General features: G+C 51.3%; 2 protein-coding genes across 2 annotated transcripts in view; both read left to right on the top strand.

Annotated features, from left to right (window-relative positions):
• The window catches only part of LOC127298726 (F-box/FBD/LRR-repeat protein At1g51370), a 102795-nt gene that overhangs the window by 59492 nt on the left and 29104 nt on the right, over positions 1–14199 (top strand). The gene's annotated exons all lie outside the window — the stretch shown is intronic.
• Positions 10194–13352, top strand: LOC127298727 (uncharacterized). The gene is made up of 5 exons (XM_051328576.2): positions 10194–10352; positions 10876–11066; positions 12019–12234; positions 12361–12494; positions 12991–13352. Exons 1-5 carry the CDS (start codon positions 10251–10253, stop codon positions 13191–13193), a joined length of 846 nt encoding a protein of 281 aa, XP_051184536.1. The 5' UTR covers positions 10194–10250; the 3' UTR covers positions 13194–13352.

The raw sequence follows: 14199 nt of genomic DNA, 5'->3' as shown, positions 1-14199 counted from the left end.
TAGATCTACACTTCCACCAAACCATTTCTTCTCTAAGTGAGGGAATCTCTTGGGATCTAGATCTTGGAGTCTTTGGTTGACTTTCCCCCTTGTTCTTCCTCTCCAATCTCATCCTAGCATTCGTTGCTTTGGTGGGATTTGAGTGTGAAGGACTTGAACACCTCCGGTGTTCTTGCTTTGCATCATTGCATAGTGTTGAGCTCTCCACCACGATTTGTTCGAGTGAGAGACCGTGAGCTTGTTACTCTTGGAGGGTGACCTCCTAGTTGGCTTGGTGATTGGTGCTCCGGTGATCTCTTCAAGAAGATTGTGAAGAGGCCCGGGCTTCTCCTTCGTGGAGCTTGTGAAGTGGTTGTGGAGCTTGCCATCTCCGGAGCGGAGGAAAAGCTAACCATAAGGAAAGGGCCATTATCCTTCGTGGGTGTGGTTCGGAGAATAGGGTGAGCCTTCGTGGCGCGGGGAATCCTTCGTGGGACCTCCACTCCTCCAAACGTGACGTACCTTGTTGCAAAGCAAGGGAACACGGGAATACATCCTCGTCTCCGCGTGCCTCGGTTATTTCTATACCCGAGCTCTCTTTCCTTGTGATAGCCATCGTGCTTGAAGTACATATATCTTGCTATCACTTGTGCTACATATATCTTGTGCCTATCTTGCTTAGCTCTAGTTGCTATTGTTACACTTAGTTGAGCTTAGCATATTTAGGGTTTGTGCTTGTAAACTAAACGATAGTTTAATTCCGCATTCATACAAGACAAATCCGCAAGAGTTTGTAATTGCCTATTCACCCCCCCTCTAGGCGACATCTCGATCTTTCAAGGGTGCTTGACCGGACGATGACGTGGATCAATCGCCATCTTGTGAGTGGCAACACGAGGGTCCAGCCCCGGCATCTCCTTGTAGTTCCAGGCGAAGCAATCTCGATACTCCATCAAGAAGCGTCGATAGCCTTCACTCTCCTCTTCCGTCAGTGTGGCGCTGACAAAAGTGGGGTGTGGATCTTCCTCTGTCCCAAGGTTGACCTCCACGAGCTCGTCGATTGTGGGCTGACCACCGTCTTCTAGCTCTTGCGGGGCTGATGTTGAGTCAAGCTCCCCCACCTTGGTTTGGTTGTTGTCGTTGTAGTTCCGTCGCTGGAGACCGTGACGTGAAGTTTCGGTGTCGTATCCTGAAGAGACAGACGTAGCATGGCACATAGCTCGTGGGACGTAGGATGACCCCTCTTCTTCCTCGTCGGAGTCGCCAAGGTCGATGTACCCGAGCCCGAACTTGGGTCGAGCCTTGTGCCTCTTCTTGATGAGATCCTCGGATTACCTCCACCATGCCTCGCACACTACGGGGGGCGGAGGGATCCTCTTGTTTCGCCGAAGGGTAAACCCAGCCTTCTCTAGCAGGCGAGCCACCTTGGGCTCGGCCTTCATTGTTGATGAAGCCTCTTCTCCAATGGAGAAGCCACATATACGTCGAGGGATGGGGGTTGCATGTCTCGAGCTCCCCTTGCGGCCTCTTCTATCTCCCATGGGTTCTTGGAGGCACCAACGCCGTAGGTGGATGCGGCGGTGCAGTTCGCCTCTTGGATGAGGTGGGTGCTTCCCTCAAAAGTTGCACCTGAAGTTGGTCCCCACGCCTAGCAGGTGAAGAAGCTCGAGGAGGAAGTGGAACTCGTGGAGGATCCCGGGGTCTCCACTGTTGAGCGGGACGAGGGTTCCTCTCGTCCTCTTGGTGACGTGACCACCGGTTCCAACGTGGGGGCATGTAAGGATGCCCCCGCTGAACGTGTCGAGTGGGTGAAGCTTGTCGTCGAGGCCCCAATGTTTGGCGCTCGTGCTGAGGACGATGGTTAGGGGCCTGGCGCCTCATCCTTCCCCCAGCTTCCGCTGATGAAGAACTTGGCGCTCCTTGTTCGCGGAGCCGCCTTTGAATATGGTCCATATGCTCCTGTAGCCGATGGAACTCCTGCCGCAGGTCCTCTCCGCGTGGTGCGGGTGCCTCGCTCCGAAGAATGGTGAACCTGTTGTCGTTGCGGATGGAGCATCCGCCTACCTCCGAAGTGTGGAAGCATGGCGCACACATGCCTCTCCGAGCATCTTCGGATCTGGCGGAGGCCGTATAGCCTGCCAGAACTGGCTCTTTGTGGGAGCACCGTTTCCAGAACTCCTTCATGACGGCTCGTCTCACCGCCTCCTTTGCTCTTGATGACCCACTCGCCCCGTCGCCGGGGGGGAAGAGTCACGTGTGAACTCCTTGTCCGCGAGATCCTTAGCGCCGAAGGACCAATCCTCCTCTTGCACCACGCTCCGAGCGATGCGGGAACTCATTTGTTGGTGGAGTCATCGCACCTTGCGGTACTTCCTCCTGTAGTTGCATAGTGGATGCGGGCTATCAGACGAACGTGCGTTCGTCACAAGCCTCCGCAAATTCTTCGAAGCATCCTCCAAGCCTTTGAGGAGCTCCACTTCGGTGCAACAAGTCGTCGTAGGGGCGCGAAGTGACGCCGCACCCGCATTCTTGCTTGCGGCCTTAGCATGGAGGTGTTGAGAGGCCTCCGCTGCCATTGATGCCGGCCCTCGTTGACTCCTTCAACAGGGCACGTGTCCCGAGCATTAGCTCGCGGCGCTCCTTCTATGCCATGGCGGATGCCCGCCTTTGTGCCTTTTTGGATCACGCAGTTTGGAACTGCGTTGGCTCCTGGGCCTGGTGCATGTACATCTTGGCATCATGCGTGATGACGACCATGGGCGGCAGCATGGCTCCAAAGTGATCACACCCAAGGCCCTAAGGCGTTGGTGCAGGAGAGTCCCCCAAGATGAATAAGATTCTTGATTAGCAGAACTCCACGCTGGTGGCTTCTCAAGCAGGATATCGTGGATTGGATGTACTCGCGAAGACGACTTTGACGACCACAGCGAAGCGAAGATGGGAGGAGAACCAGGTCCCACCGGGCGTGCCAATTTGTTTGACACGAGAAAAACGTCTGTGAAAGACATAGGCGCTACGTTGAGGGGAAGGATGGTAGCGTGTTTCCCTTATGCGCCGGGTAAAGAAAATAGGTGCGGGCGTGCCAGTGTACCGTAGTACACAAGAAAAAGATAGGGAAGCATGCATTTCATTAATCTCTCTTGGAGAAACAAAGTACAAGTTCCCGAATACAAAGCGCTCCGTGGCCTGCTCGCGCGGCCAGCGTGACTATGGCGATTGCGATCTCCTGGTTCTCGGGGCCTCGGAAGACTCCCGGTTAATTACTCCCGCGGGTTACGCCGCGAGACACCTCCGATTAAGCCGTGTGGTCGTCTTCGTCGTCTTCGCTTCACGTCCTGCATGCATGATGTGATGGTGGTGTGTGTGGGCGGCGGCAGAGCCCGTGTCCTCGTCGGTACACGCGCCGCATGTAGCATGGCCTTTGCTCCGGCCAAGCCCGCCCTCGCCGTCGCGCCTCGTCGGTCTTGACGGTGTTGATGTAGTTGGAGTTGAAGTAGCATGAGTCCGCTCAGCTGGGACTTCTCGACGACTAGTAGCCTCGTCGGGATGTGCAAGGGGTATGCCTCGCGGGAGTAAAAAATGATGGAGGAGACCAGCGTCGGTGTGAAAACCAACGCACGCACGTAAGTCGGTGTAGCCGATATGGTCGGCGCCTCGTCCTTAGCCTGACGCCAAGTTTATGGCTGTCGGCGTAGTCAAGGACGTCGTCTCACGGGCTCGCAGGGAAGTGGAGTCGATGGCGCGCCGAGGAACCATCGCGTGTCGGAAGGTACGGCCGCCGAGGGAGGGGAGTCGATGGCGTGCCGAAAGCATCGTCACCCTCAGAGAGAGCACCTGCCCGTCGAGGGCCATCGCCGTGTGGCCAACAGTGTGAACATTGGTTCTTGGCTCGTCTCCGATGGCTTCCAGATAGGTGAATGTTGTGGCACATGACCATGGCTTGGCCGGCCACAACTAGCTAGCTAGTACGTACCATACATGGCCAATGTATATAACCTGCCATGCGCGTACATACTAATACTAACATGCATAGCTTTATGTGTAGATGTGGTGGTCAGGATTCGAGCGGCAACAACGTCCGTGCCCATGTCCTTGGCCCGTTTCGCCATGGTGAAGAAGGTAAAAGCTGGAAGCTCATCATGCCGCGCCATCTTTTTGGCGCCGTCTTGGTAGTGGAGATGATGCCAGGCTGCCTGCTGACATGCTGGGCACGGACTCGTCATCGTCGCGCCTTGTGGTATGATGGAGATGGCGCCACGCTACACACCGGCAGCCGTGGCACGGACTTGTTGTCGTCGCGCCTCATCGGTGATGAAGATGGCGCCACGCTGCACACCGGCAGCCTTGGAACGGACGTCGTTATCACGTCCCATAGGTGGTGGAGATGGCGCCGCGCTGCACGCCGGCCGCCACGTCAGGGACGTCATCGCCGCGTCTCGCGGGCGGTGAAGATGTCACTGGGCTACGTGGCTGCAGCCCCGCCGCCATGATGTCGTTTCCTTTGACGTCGCTTGTGGAGTTGGAGATGACACCGGGCTACACGCCGGCAGCCCCTACACGGCTGTCGTTGCAGAGCTGCACGCCAGCAGCCTCGCCAAGGACGTCATCGCAACGTCTCGTGGTGTGGTGAAGATGGTGCCACGCTGCACGCCGGCAGCCTCGGTAAGGACTCGTCATCATCGGCGCTCCTCGCGGGTGGTGGAGATGGCGCCACGCTGCACGCCGGCAGTCTCGGTGCGGGCTCGTCGTCGTCGGCGCGCCTCGCGGGTGGTGGAGATGGCGCCGCGCTGCATGCCGGACGCCTCGTCAAGGACGTCACTGCCGCGTCTCATGGGCGGTGAAGATGTCGCTGGGCTACGCGATGTCGTTCCTTGGACGTCGCTTGTAGAGTTGGAGATGACACCGGGCTACACGCCGGCAGCCCCTACACGGATGCCGTCGCCGCGCTGAATGCCGATAGCCGCGGCACGGACGTCGTCGTCGCGCCCCACAGGCGACGTGATGGAGATGGCGCCGCGCTGCATGCCAGCAGCCGTGTCACGTACTTGCTATCGTCGCGCCTCACAGGATGGTTGTCGTTGTCGTTCCTTGCGGGTGATGGAGATGGCGCCCGCTGCACGCCGGCAGCCATGGCACATACTTGTCGTCATCGCGCCTCATGGCTCCACGCTCCACGTCGGCGGACCGGCCTGGACGTCGTCGTTGCGTCCCATAGGTGGTGGAGATGGCGCCACGCTGCGCGCCGACAGCCTCGGCACGGACGTCGTCGCGCCCCACAGGCAATGTGGAGATGGCGCCGCGCTGCACGCCGACAGCCTTGGTACGGACGTCGTCGCCGTGCCTCACGGGTGATGAAGATGGCGCCACGCTGCACACCGGCAGCCCCATCAAGGTCGTCGTCGTCCAACTCGTGGGCGCCGTGGAGATGGCGCCGCGCTGTCCGCCGGCAGCCCCGGCACGGATGTTGTCGCTGCGCCGTGGCGGATGGCGCCAGGCTGTTCGCCGGCAGCCTCATCAAGGTTGGTGTCGTCCTCGCCATGGCGGATGGCGCCGGGCTGTTCGCCGGCAGCCCAACGTCGTCGTCCTCGCCATGGCGGATGGCGCCGGGCTGTTCGCCGGCAGCCTCATCAAGGTTGGCGTCGTCCTCGCTATGGCGGATTACGCCGGGCTGTTCGCCGGCAGCCTCATCAAGGTTGGCGTCGTCCTCGCCATGGCGGATGGCGCCGGGCTGTTCGCCGGCAGCCCAACGTCGTCGTCGGTGGCATGGTGTAGAGTCGGAGATGGAGCCCGGATGTGCACACCGCCAGCCTTGACGTCGTCGTCCTCGCCGTGGCGGATGGCGCCGGGCTGTACGCCGGCAGCCCCGACGTGGCCGTCGTCGGCCGTCAGCTCCGACGTCACCGTGCAGCCGTATGCGTGTGCTTGGAGAGAAAGAGAGATAGAGGGAGGAGAAATATTCAACCGTGATTCTCACCGTTTGGAGACGTCACCTTCATATCCATCGCTTCTTCCTTCTCCTGATCGATAACGTGTGTGTATAGTGCTTGTTTGATGTCAATGGATGGGTGTTGGTGTGATCTGCGCGTGTATGGCGTGGATGTATGGTGCTCCTTTTCTTCAGGTGCGTCGCTGACCCCCCGAGCTGCGCCTCCGGCTGCTACGTCTTGTGTGTTTTTCTCCTCCCCAAAGAACGAGCTGTGTCTTCCTTTTATAGGCAGCCGGCGATGGATAGCTGCGCGGAGTCTCCTTCCGCGAGTATGGCGGCAGCAATGTTTATCTTACGCTCGCACGCCCACGCTAATAGCGATCTTGTTTTTGATGTTTATCAGATCGCTCTCAGCTGGCCAAAATATCTTGTGAGGCAAACCGATCAGTGTACCGGCCCGCACGCGTATACACGAACTGGCCGGTGTATATGCACGGATGTACGTATTTACTTTTGTGCTTGTACTCGTATGCCTGTAGAAATCAAAATAATAAACATAATTGATGAGTTAGTCGCTTCACGTTGCTAGCTTAGGCGCTCGTGAAGGTGAAAGCTGCCTGTGTCATAGCCTCATGAAGCTCGATGGATCCATCAATTGCTAAATTACTATCTTCACGTATCCACTGAAATGGCCAGCTCTACGCATATTGCTTGTTGTTCAATACTAGCTTAGCTTGCATGTTTCGCATACCAGTACATGAATCGATCAACTATTTTATTTTCACGCCAATTTGCCAAGCAATGAAGCACTGCTGTAACTTATACAAAATCACGTCGAACACCTATAGAAAAAAAAACATTAGCTCATATCTCATGAAAATTCCTTTGCTACAATCAAATATGCGGAAAAAGTTTATTTTTGCAGCTTTTGGGTAAAAAAACACAATTTTGGAAGCACGGAAATAGTTTTTTCTCGAGATATATTTATCTTTTTTTACATAGGCCAAAAAAATGTTCTTTTTCTACGAACCTTTGTGTGCAAGCAAAAGAATGTTCCGATGTACACCATTGATTTTTGTCAGATTTTTTTGACATCCTAAAATTTGTTTAAAATATAATTTTTATAATAGGTGCATCTACACCTAAGCCAAAACACCATGTCCATGATCATAGGGACTATCTTAGTGTCATATGGATCATTGTATATTTGTATGGTCTGACAACAAAAAAAAGATAGCGAAAGACATGGCACTAAAGGAAGTAATCGGTCCAAGGTCATCGCTATGTTATCCACAAGGCTATCTAGAAGCAAAATGTAATCCACATAACATAAAAGTGAAGGCTATCTATGAGCAATCCACAAGCTCAGAAGCTTGTGGGAAGCCCAGAAATTTGTACGTTACCGGCAAAGAATAAACTAATGCTCATACGTTTCCAAGTGCAGTATATAAAGTGATAAAATAGTACTCTTCACTATAAATCTTTTGGCAACTTTTATGGCGTGTGGGTCTACCTTAAGGTATGCTTTTGCAATATAGATAGTGGTAAACTCTATTTGCCACGAGCCTTGCTCGATGGGTCTCAACAGGCAATTTCGACCACGACATAGGTGACATACTTTTGAATTGAAATGTGGCATGAGGACATTGGTCGGGGAATAAATCCAGTATAAAGAAAGTGTCTTTCATCATTTTAGGCTACCCCTTTCTCACGGTTAAGACCTTTCGTACGAGGATAGAGGTGGGGAGAAAGATTCCAATTTCGGACAAAAGGGAGATGCACGGAAGTTATTTACTCCAACCCACCCGGCCAAGGGACTACTCGCTAGCCCATGCTATCTCTAACTTTTATAGGGAGAAAACAACTTTTATCATGATGTGTGAGCAAATAAAAAGTGTTGGTTCCTACAATGAAGACTAATTTTATTTTATAACTATAACATTGTATTTGAAGAAAAATGGATTTCTTTTGCACGAGGGGCTACCCCACCTTGTGGACGATTTTTTGTCTATTCAAGTCCTTTGTAAGTTTTTAGTCCCACATATAACATACCCCAACTCTAAACTTTATACATCGGAACGCGAACGGACGGTGCGCACAGCTTCTGTGACGTGCACTAAGAGCATCTCCAGTCGCGTCCCCCAAACCGTCCCCCAAAGGGATTTGGGGCGCGCCGGACAGAAAATGCGTTCCAGCCGCGTCCCCCAAAGCCCTTTTTTGTCCGGCGCGCCCCTATACGGTGTCCGGCGCCCCGAGCCCGTCCCCGTCCCACAGGGGACGCTCCGGGGACGCCGGACACAACGAAAAGCGAGGCGGGCTCCCACATGTCGGCGACTATTTGCATAAACCGTTGGTTCGCGCCTCTTTTCTCGTCGCTCCTTCCTTCCCGCGCCTCCCACCCCACCGCCGCCGCTGGATTTCCCGGCCGTTTGGGCGTACGATGCATCTGCGAGTCGGCACCGTTGTCGTGGCGGGGCTCCCGCCGTCGTGCCGCCGCCGCCGCGTCGCCGGCGCCTCCCGAACGCGCCGTCAAATCCGCCCCACCTCCGCGCACGAAGGTGCTCGACGACTTGCCGAGTAGGCGCGATTGGTCGGCTGTTTGTTGCGTCGTCTGCCTCGGCGCAATTTTAACCATTGATTTTGCTTTAGCCATGGACGGCGATGATGAGATGGTTGCCCTGCTGCGGAGGACGAGCAAGCGTTCGACGGCGACCTGCGGGAGCATTTGCTGATCATCGCGTCCCTCCGGGACATGCTTGACGCTGAGGCGGAGGAGAAGAGGAAGAGGCCGCGCCGCGAGGATCAAGGCCGGGAAGAAGGAAGTCGAAGCCGGCGAGAGGATGGAGGGGCATGCCATGCTTTGCGGAAACGACTACTTCGCCAGACGGGGCAGCACATGCCGACAATTTTCGGCGCCGGTACAGGATGAGCAAGGGCCTGTTCATGAATATCCTCCACGGCGTTCGAGAGTTCGACCCCTACTTCAAGCTCAAGGTCGACGCTGTAGGCGTTCTCGGGTTCTCATCCATTCGAAGTGCACCGCCGCCATGAGGATGCTTGCATACGGAGCACTGCCGATACACGGGACGACTACCTTCGCATGAGTGAGTCTCTGCCATTGAGTGCATGTACAAGTTTTGCAGAAATTGTGGTGGGAAAGTTTGGCAAATACTACTTGAGAGGGCCAAGCGAGGAAGAGGCGCAAGGATCATGGCACAAAATGCTGCGAGAGGATTTCTGGAATGCTTGGAAGCATCGATTGCATGCAGGCCATGGAAGAACTGCCCGTTTGCTTGGCAAGGTATATACAAAGGGCGTCATGGATATTGCGGTGTGGTGCTTGAAGGCATGGCAGATTATGACTGTGGATTTGGCATTCTTTCTTTGGCATGGCGGGATCACACAATGACATCAACGTGTTGCGGCGGTCTCCGGTGTTCGGCGGACTAGTGGAAGGGCATGCTCCACCATGCAACTATGAGATCAATGGCCACCAATATACCAAAGGCTATTATCTAGCCGATGGTATATATCCAAAATGGGCCACTTTTGTCAAAACAATCTCGAATCCATCAGGTCTGAAGAATTCTCACTTTGCTACACGACAGGAGGCTTGCAGGAAGGATGTCGAGCGGGCATTTGGTGTGCTTCAAGCACAATTTGCCATTGTCCGGTACCCTGCTCTAAGCTGGTCTCACGACCAAATGTGGGAGGTGATGCAGGCTTGTGTGATCATGCACAACATGATCATCGAGGATGACCGCAAGAATCATGTTAGGTCACATGTTGGTCCCTATGAGTGTCAAGACCCTCTCGCGGAGGTTGATCATGAGTTGCCTGCAGATTTTGCTGATTTTCTCGCCATGCACGCAGAGATCCGTGACAGCAATGTGCATGAGCAACTTCAAGCTGATCTCGTTGAGCATTTGTGGAGGATCAAAGGAAATACCGTGGCACCTTGATGTATCATCTAGCCTTTTTTATTATATTTGATTACTTGTTTTATTGTTTGTTGTAATTTAATTTGAAAACAATCCTCGAAAACATTTTTTTTCATATGCTACATTTGATATAAATGGTTTATGTGCTAAAAAAATTATTTTAAATGTTTGGGGGCGGCGTTTGGGGGACGCGGCTGGGGAGCGACGTCCCCCAAACGCGGCACGAACAAAACACGTCCCCCAAACGCTCAATCCGGCGCGGTTTGGGGGACGGTTTGGGGGACGCGGCTGGAGATGCTCTAATAGATCTGGACCGTCCATCCACCCACCAAGAAGAGGAGGAACCCGAGTCTTCGCCAGGTAGCCAGGCCCCACACACAGAGAGCCAGAGACAGACCTCTCCCATGGCGGAAGCCGACGCGCAAACCCAGAGCCGCGCCCACACCTCGCCGCCGGCGGCCCCGCCGGCGGCGGAGGCGACGGGCGAGCCGATCCGGTCTCCCCAGGTCAGTAAACTCCTCCCCGGCCCTTCGATTTGTCTGCTCCCCGTCCGTCCCCAACGAGTAGCGCCATGGCGTAGCGGGAGATCGGCTCCTGCTCCACGGCGCTCAGATTCGGTGTACGTTCGTGTTCTGGAGGTGGAATTAGGGAGTTCCGAGGTATAGATTCCGTTGCTTCCTTGCCGGGCGGGAAGGCGGCGCCTTGGCCCTTGGCGGAATCTCCGTCCCTTTTGGGTCTGTCTCCGTGGCGATTCGACCAAGATTTCGTCGCAGCTGATGCACGAGCTAAGCTCCTTCTGGTCTTCATGTTTGCTTCGATCGTTTCACTGGGTACATCGGGACGATTGAGATCTCATGATAAGGGAACGCTATGTAGTTTCAGTGAATTTGGTTGAATTAGTTGTACTGAATGCTTTAACATGACTTTATCCACACTGTTCAGTTTTAGTTTTTGGAAATACCATGCGCCCGACAGTAATACTACCTTGTGATGATGACATGTGCGCTGTCTCCTCCTGTTGTAATGCAGGTTGGCGCTCCAAATGCTGCTTCTCCGATGTTTCCGCTCATGTACCCGATGCTCGTGCCAGGGATGATGTACTCCCAGCAGGGTGCGGATGATCTGGCTCAGGGTCCAGGGATATATGCCATACAGGAGAATCAGTTCATGGGAGGCTACGCTGCAAAGACATTCGTACCGCTCACTTACAATATTCCAACGTGAGTTGTTTGCTCCTGAGGGTAGTAATTTCTATGAAAATGCCTTGTGTGGTCATATAACTTGAGAAGGGTCATGCTGTTGAAAAATTTGAACATGGTAGGAGATCAGAATGTGCAACTAGTGCGATTTAAGGGTTTGTAAGATCTATCTGAAGATCCATATGCTCAGTCCATTGACTTTGATAGCTCTTTTCAGAACAAAAGTAGATCTGTGACAAAAGTATAGAATAAAATGTTATGTTTAAGTGTGACAGTATATCCAGATCTCCAGTGAGTTCTGCTACTGTTTGGGTCTGTTATTCAACAATGACGAGCTGAGAGATTCATGAAATAATTGATTACTTTTTGGACTTTTAACTGTGATGTTTTTTCATGAAATCGTTACATTTTCTTCTGCTTTATTCAAGCTTTGTCAAAATCTCTTGAAGTTGTGATAAAAGAAATCAGAGGCAGGGTGCAAATTTTAGTGGTCTTTCTTATTTTTTCTAGGGGCACTAAGACAATGTTCTGTTCTTCAGTAGCACATATATCAGTGTATGATAGAAATGAGTCATAATACATCTAAGGAAAGACATTAGGCATAATAACTTCACTAGAAAAATAGCAGACATCTTCTGCCTTATTACAGTCATGTTGTTAATAACTGAGTAATTTGCTTGAGTACTCCAGTAGCACCACATTATCCTATTTGCTCAAGTAAATTTACTTGAACGTTGCTTAGGTACTGTTTTTGATGCTGTAAGTTTAACTGTTTAAGTGAATCCACGTAGAACAGTTATACACACTTGCAAATGCGATAAGTTTCATGTTCTCAGTTGTTGATAAATTTGCAAAGCCTGTGCATTTTTCTACTATGTTAAACTGCCTTTTCATCCAGGAATATCTGCAAAAAGTGGAAAGACTTATGGTTGTACGATCTTTACTTATTTCTTCCATCCTTTTTTGTTACAAGTGAAAGCGTCGGTGCATTGGCTGGTGAAGAGCAAGGACAGGATGCTAGGCAGCAAAATGGCCCCCAAAGACAAGTTGTAGTGAGGAGGTTTCACTTTGCTTTTCAGCTTGACCTGGCCCTGATCATCAAGTTAGCAGCAGTGGTCTTCTTGTTTAGCCAGGAAGGATCAAAACAGAGGCTGTTTCTTCTCATACTGTTTGCGTCCTTGATTTACCTGTGAGTTCCTGGCTTGCTTCGATTGCGATGCTTCATTGCCTGTTGTCTTTCTGCAGTTTGCTCTTCAGTTCTATAGTATAGCCTCTCTTATGTTGCTAGATAACGATGGAGTTTCATCTCTTCCAGATATCAGACTGGAGCGATTACACCATTCTTAAGATGGCTCCAGCGAGCGGGAGGTGTGGCCGCTCGTCCACCACAGGCTCCTGCTAACCGCGCTCCTCTGGCTGCCCAGAATGATGGCAATAATCAACAACCTGGTAGCTCTCTGTTACTGCACTCCGTAATCTGCGTTATGCACTGTGTGTTGTGTTTGTTTTGCCCTGTTTGTGTCTTGTATTTCAGTGACTAGAATCATTCCTCTTGAATCTATAAACACGATGAAAATGTTATCATTATCCTTTTCGCTACCATCACTTGAGCGGAGTTCGACGCTTGGTTCTTTATGGTTTACAAGGCAGAAACTTTCCTAGCACTTGCACGATCTAAACTTGTATAAATTATACCATAATAAAGTGGCCACCGGTAGCACCAATAAATATGATAGATGTGTAAGCTGTCTTGTCATGCTGACACTTTGGCTCATGAAATGATATTTGCTGCTGTAATATGTTAAATATTTTCTGTTTGTCAAACTTTTACTCTAATTACTAGTATATTTTGTTTTAACAAGGGGCACCAATTATCTGCATTCCTCAGTTAGCAGGCAGTATCAATGCAACTAATTCTTGCATCTATTCACTTTCTGCTTCCTAGGTGGAAATGTTGCAGATCCTGCAAACCCTGACCAAGCTGTGGAGAACCAAGAACCGGGAGCAGCAGTGGGCGACGAGAACCAGCAAGGGGCAGAAGGAGAAGCGAACCGGCGCAGCTGGCTCGGCGGCATCTTGAAAGAGATCCAGCTGGTTGTTGTAGGGTTCGTCGCGTCACTTCTTCCTGGTTTCCAGCATAATGACTAGGCTACATCTTGTCTCCGCGGGGCATCGTAATTGTTTCTTGTGACATAGAGGGAGAGACAAGCAGATGAGATATATAAAGTGGGTTCAACAAATAAGACTTGTGTAGCATCTGTTTGTTATATAAAATTGACTGGATGCAGTGTATTGTGTTGTTTTGAAGTCTCCATTCTCCTGAAACTTTGATTCTCCATTCTCCTGTTTGTTATATAAAATTGACTGTAGCACCTTTCTCTTTGATTCTCAATTCTCCTGAAACTTTGATTTCTCCTTGAAGTCAACTTTTACAAATTATAATAAACAAAGTATATTCCAACGGCACGAGGACAATGGTGAACACCAAGTACAAACTTTCCTAAACTTTCGGGAAAAAAATATAGAATTTTGGGGAGACCAGGTTATATATATATTTTTTTTTTGAAATTCTACATCAAATTCGTTTAGAAGTGTGAAAGTGTTAACCCAATTTGGTGATTAATAGTGACAAACAATACATCATCACTATTTATACATAATTTGTTCTGTTCTTACATATGGCTATAGAACATCACCTTTGTAACATATACTCCCTCCGGTCGGATTTAATCGACGCGGAGGGAGACCTGCTCATGTATGCCATTAGCTGGTGAGTGCGTCAATTAAATGCGTCCAGAGGTAGTAGCATGTTTTTGAAATTGGGTTAAGTGCCCTTTTGGTCTCTCAAGTTTTGCAAAAGTCTAATTTTGGCCCCTCAACTCTGTTTTGGTCAAAATCTGTCCTCAAACTTTTAATTAATTTTTATCCTTGACAACGATTTAATAATGATGGTTGACCGATTTTTGTCTCTCTTTTTTGCCATTGTGAACAAAATTAGTCGATTTTAGTGTACATGGGATCATTTATCCTCAGTCAACAAATAGAAGAAATCCTCTTTTCCTAACACACATGTGTGTTGGTGCAGGCGTCCTCGCCACTTCAGCCGCCTCCGCCTTTCCTCCTGACGTAAAGCCCTCGCATGTCCGCCGACTCT

Source organism: Lolium perenne, chromosome 5 (assembly GCF_019359855.2).
Source record: "Lolium perenne isolate Kyuss_39 chromosome 5, Kyuss_2.0, whole genome shotgun sequence".
Taxonomy (NCBI): domain Eukaryota; kingdom Viridiplantae; phylum Streptophyta; class Magnoliopsida; order Poales; family Poaceae; genus Lolium; species Lolium perenne.
Note: the sequence above shows the minus strand (reverse complement) of the source record. Positions and strands in the feature narration are given on the sequence as shown.

What these genes read in the sequence shown, in the direction of transcription:
- LOC127298727 (XM_051328576.2), top strand. Translation starts at nt 10,251, where the DNA reads ATGGCGGAAGCCGACGCGCAAACCCAGAGCCGCGCCCACACCTCGCCG. An exon ending in AGCCGATCCGGTCTCCCCAG is followed by an intron (nt 10,353 to 10,875) that starts GTCAGTAAACTC and finishes GTTGTAATGCAG; the next exon opens with GTTGGCGCTCCAAATGCTGC. An exon ending in CTCACTTACAATATTCCAAC is followed by an intron (nt 11,067 to 12,018) that starts GTGAGTTGTTTG and finishes TTTTGTTACAAG; the next exon opens with TGAAAGCGTCGGTGCATTGG.